The 3,635-nt window shown below is 38.0% G+C and overlaps 1 protein-coding gene across 1 annotated transcript; it reads left to right on the forward strand.

Moving 5' to 3' along the window:
- Nucleotides 1–2,407: 2,407 nt before the first annotated feature.
- LOC112652261 (ferritin light chain-like) lies at nt 2,408–3,413 on the forward strand. Its single transcript, XM_035712721.2, is given in 2 exon segments — nt 2,408–3,177; nt 3,179–3,413. Coding segments are annotated over 2 exon segments (822 nt in total). The 5' UTR covers nt 2,408–2,422; the 3' UTR covers nt 3,246–3,413.
- The last annotated feature ends 222 nt before the right edge of the window (nt 3,414–3,635 follow it).

Here is a 3,635-nt window from a genome sequence, read left to right on the forward strand (position 1 = left end):
GATCTAAACATAATCTCAAAATCAATTTTTTTCTCATGTCAAATGCAAATTTTTCCTTACAAAAAATTTGTTGTGTTGAAAGAATTATTTTTTTAAATTTATTTTTTATTTTTTGAAAGAATTAATTTTTATGCATTTAACATGACATATACATTCACCAGGAAGTTGACTAATGGGTATAGTAAGTACTATTGATGAAACCTTTATTCTTGAAGAACTAAAATGCTTAAATTTTATAAGACCTAAGGTAGCATTCATTATAGTTTTGCAATATATATTTGGACACAAACTTGCCGGATAACATAAAATATATTAAAAATTACTTAAGGTCCCCTCTGTTATATGACTAAAATCTACATTTGTTTGTTTGTTTGTTTGTTTTTTTAATGGAAAACAAATACTGGAGCAAATATGACTGGAAATTGTAATAAACACATTTATTTCCATGCAAACAAGCTACATAACTCTTTTACAACAAATTATTATATTCTAGTGATCTTACACTTAATAATTACAAATTCAAATTTGTTATATTATTTTCAAATTTCGATTTATAGAATTTACATTACCTCACAAGTCAACATACAGAATGACTGTATGTTCCTTATCATTGTTCTTATTTTTAAAAAAATACCTTTCACCCTTTCTTCAACTTGAAGGTGTGAGGTTGTTTTGTTTTGTTTTAATTTCCCCAAAGCCAGTCTGCTCCAAATTCTCCCCTTTACTTTTCAAGAGCCTTCTTTGGGGTACCTAGATCATAGAATTTTAAGTCATTGTCAGGATAGAAGATATGATGTAGCGTAAGTTTCCATCAGATGAAGAAATGAAGAAGAAAGTGTTGTGTTTTGTAAATGGGGTCAGAAGAAAGGTGACTAGGAGGAGACCACTGTGGAAATAAGGAGGGGCAGGGGAGTTGCTTAAAGAAGCAGGAAAGAAAATATTTGATTTTTTAAATGCACTGTGTATTTTCCAAATAGCAACAGATGTCCAAAAACACTGTTTTAAAACTGAAATATACTAAGGTAGTTTTAGTGCCAAATTGAAGATTCCATTACCCTGCCTTCTTTTCACCAATGAGCTGGAATGAGAAATCTGAATTAGAGATTTTTTTCTGGTAAAAACACAAGTTACATATTTGAGCCATCTAAATTATAGTGTGTAACTGTAAACTCATGCTACATTAATATTTATTTAACACCTATTATGCTTTAATGATACTCTAATACTTTTACATCTATTCAATTATTGTTAATAAAAATTTATGAAGGTTTAAAGAAATTAAGCAAATGCCCAAATCATAGAGAAATTCTTGCCCCACCAGACAGTTGTGCTCTTTGCAGTTTACTTTTAAAAACATGTATAATTATTTCTGGAGAAAGAAAAGCAGATGGGAGTGAAAGGCGGAAAGAAAAAGAGGCCCAGGCAGAAAGAGGGAAGGAGGAAAGGAAGAAAGGAAAGAAGAGGGAGAGAAGCAAGAGGGAAGGAAGGAAATGATCCCCATACTTGGATTTAGAAGTATAAATATTAATGAGAAAGATGTGAAGATATCAGAACTTCTCAAATTACTGTCCACTTAGTCAAAGCAAATGGTAACTGGAAAGGAAAAAAAAAAGGAGAAGACATACCCAAAGGATAAAGAGATTGTATGGGGTAACTGGATTCTAAAAGTAAGTTTTTTATTTATTTATTTTTTGTCTATGATTAGGTTCTATTGTATGACCGAGCTTGTAAAAGGAATATTAGAGAGTAGCTTTTAAGAATGATAAAGACTAAGATAAATGCCAAAAAAAGAGTTTGAAAATTGTAATTCTAATTTTCACCATGATAATATGGGTTTAGAGAGAATAGCACTATCAGATGGATTTATCACAGGTTGATGGTGTCCAAACAGTGACAATGGATAGCTTGATTTCAACTAGAGGGAAAAAACACAGAAGCAATGGGTTTTTGTCTCAATACTAAAAATGGTCCACGTTTTATACCAGTGACTTATATGGGAGGACATGGGAAACGTTTGAATTTGGAAATTACATAAAACTGAGAGACAGTAGAATATTGCCTGACAAAAATTAGAGGCAAGTTGATGCAATATGTTGCTGTGATAAATATAGAAAGAAAATATAAACCATTCTGTAGTCTATTTAAAAAAACACACAAAAACTTTGCAAGTATAAAATGAGAGATATAAAGCTTAGACCAGGTGACCTAAGGTACATTTAAAGGGTACATTACCTCACAAGAGGAAATACCATGACTAGTTGTGTATGTTACTCATTCCAAGAGATGAGGAAAACAAGCAAAGGATAGATTTGGAAAGAGTGACCAGTTCAGGGTTATAGAGCATTGGAAGCTCTTTAGCAGCCAGGCTTCATTCACATTGCCCTGTATTATTATTTAAAAGCCTATGTGGTGAAAAGTCAACATGCTCAGTAAGAGCTCAAGTTCTGTGGAAATAGTGTTAATGAATAGAAATTGCGGAGCAACTGAATTTTTACTTAATATAAGGCAGTATTGGCGGTGCTTTCGGCGGTCCTGCGGATCTGTCTCTTGCTTCAACAGTGTTTGGACGGAACAGACCCAGGGACGCCCCTTCTACCAGCCAACGGCCACCCTCCAACCTTTTTTCCAGTCGCAACCTTCGGAGCCATCTTCCTGGCCATCTTCTGCCACCGGCAGCGAACACCCAAGTTTGAATTTAATTCCTTGTCCAGGATCAACCATGAGCTCCCAGATTCGTCAGAATTATTCTACCGAGGTGGAGGCCGCCGTCAACCGCCTGGTCAACATGCACCTGCGGGCCTCCTACACCTGCCTCTCTCTGGGCTTCTATTTCGACCGTGACGATGTGGCTCTGGAGGGTGGGGGCCACTTCTTCCGCGAGTTGGCTGAGGAGAAGCGCGAGGGCGCCGAGCGTTTCTTGAAGATGCAAAACCAGCGCGGCGGCCGCGCCCTCTTCCAGGACGTGCAGAAACCGTCCCAAGATGAGTGGGGGAAGACCCTGGACGCCATGGAAGCCGCCCTGCTTCTGGAGAAGAGCCTGAACCAGGCCCTTCTGGATCTGCATGCCCTGGGTTCTGCCCGCGCGGATCCCCATCTCTGTGACTTCCTGGAGAACCACTTCCTAGATGAGGAGGTAAAACTCATCAAGAAGATGGGCGACCACCTGACTAACCTCCGCAGCTGGCCACCCCCGGGCTGGGCTGGGCGAGTATCTTTTCGAAAGGCTCACTCTCAAGCACGACTAGGAGCCCCTGGAGACCAGCAGCCTTTGAGGGGCTCCTCTGGCAACCCCCCGGTGCCAGGGCTTGTGCCTGAACCTTTTCCCATGCAGCCACTAGGCAGCTTTTTAACCATTCTGGAGCCCTTTCCCAAAACGTGGACCAAATGGAGACAATAAAGTTTTTTGCAGCAAAAAAAAAAAAAAAAAAAAAAAATATATATATATATATATATATATATATATATATATATATATATATATATATAAGGCAGTATTTCTCATAAACACAATTGCCTGAATGAGCCACTTCGGGAGGTAGTAGGTTTCCCATCCCTAGAGGTCTTCAAATAGAAGTTTAATGACGCATTGGGGGAACCTATTTGATATTGTTCATTGCTTTGTCACTTGTTCCCAA

Source organism: Canis lupus, chromosome 13 (genome assembly GCF_003254725.2).
Source record: "Canis lupus dingo isolate Sandy chromosome 13, ASM325472v2, whole genome shotgun sequence".
Taxonomy (NCBI): Eukaryota; Metazoa; Chordata; class Mammalia; order Carnivora; family Canidae; genus Canis; species Canis lupus.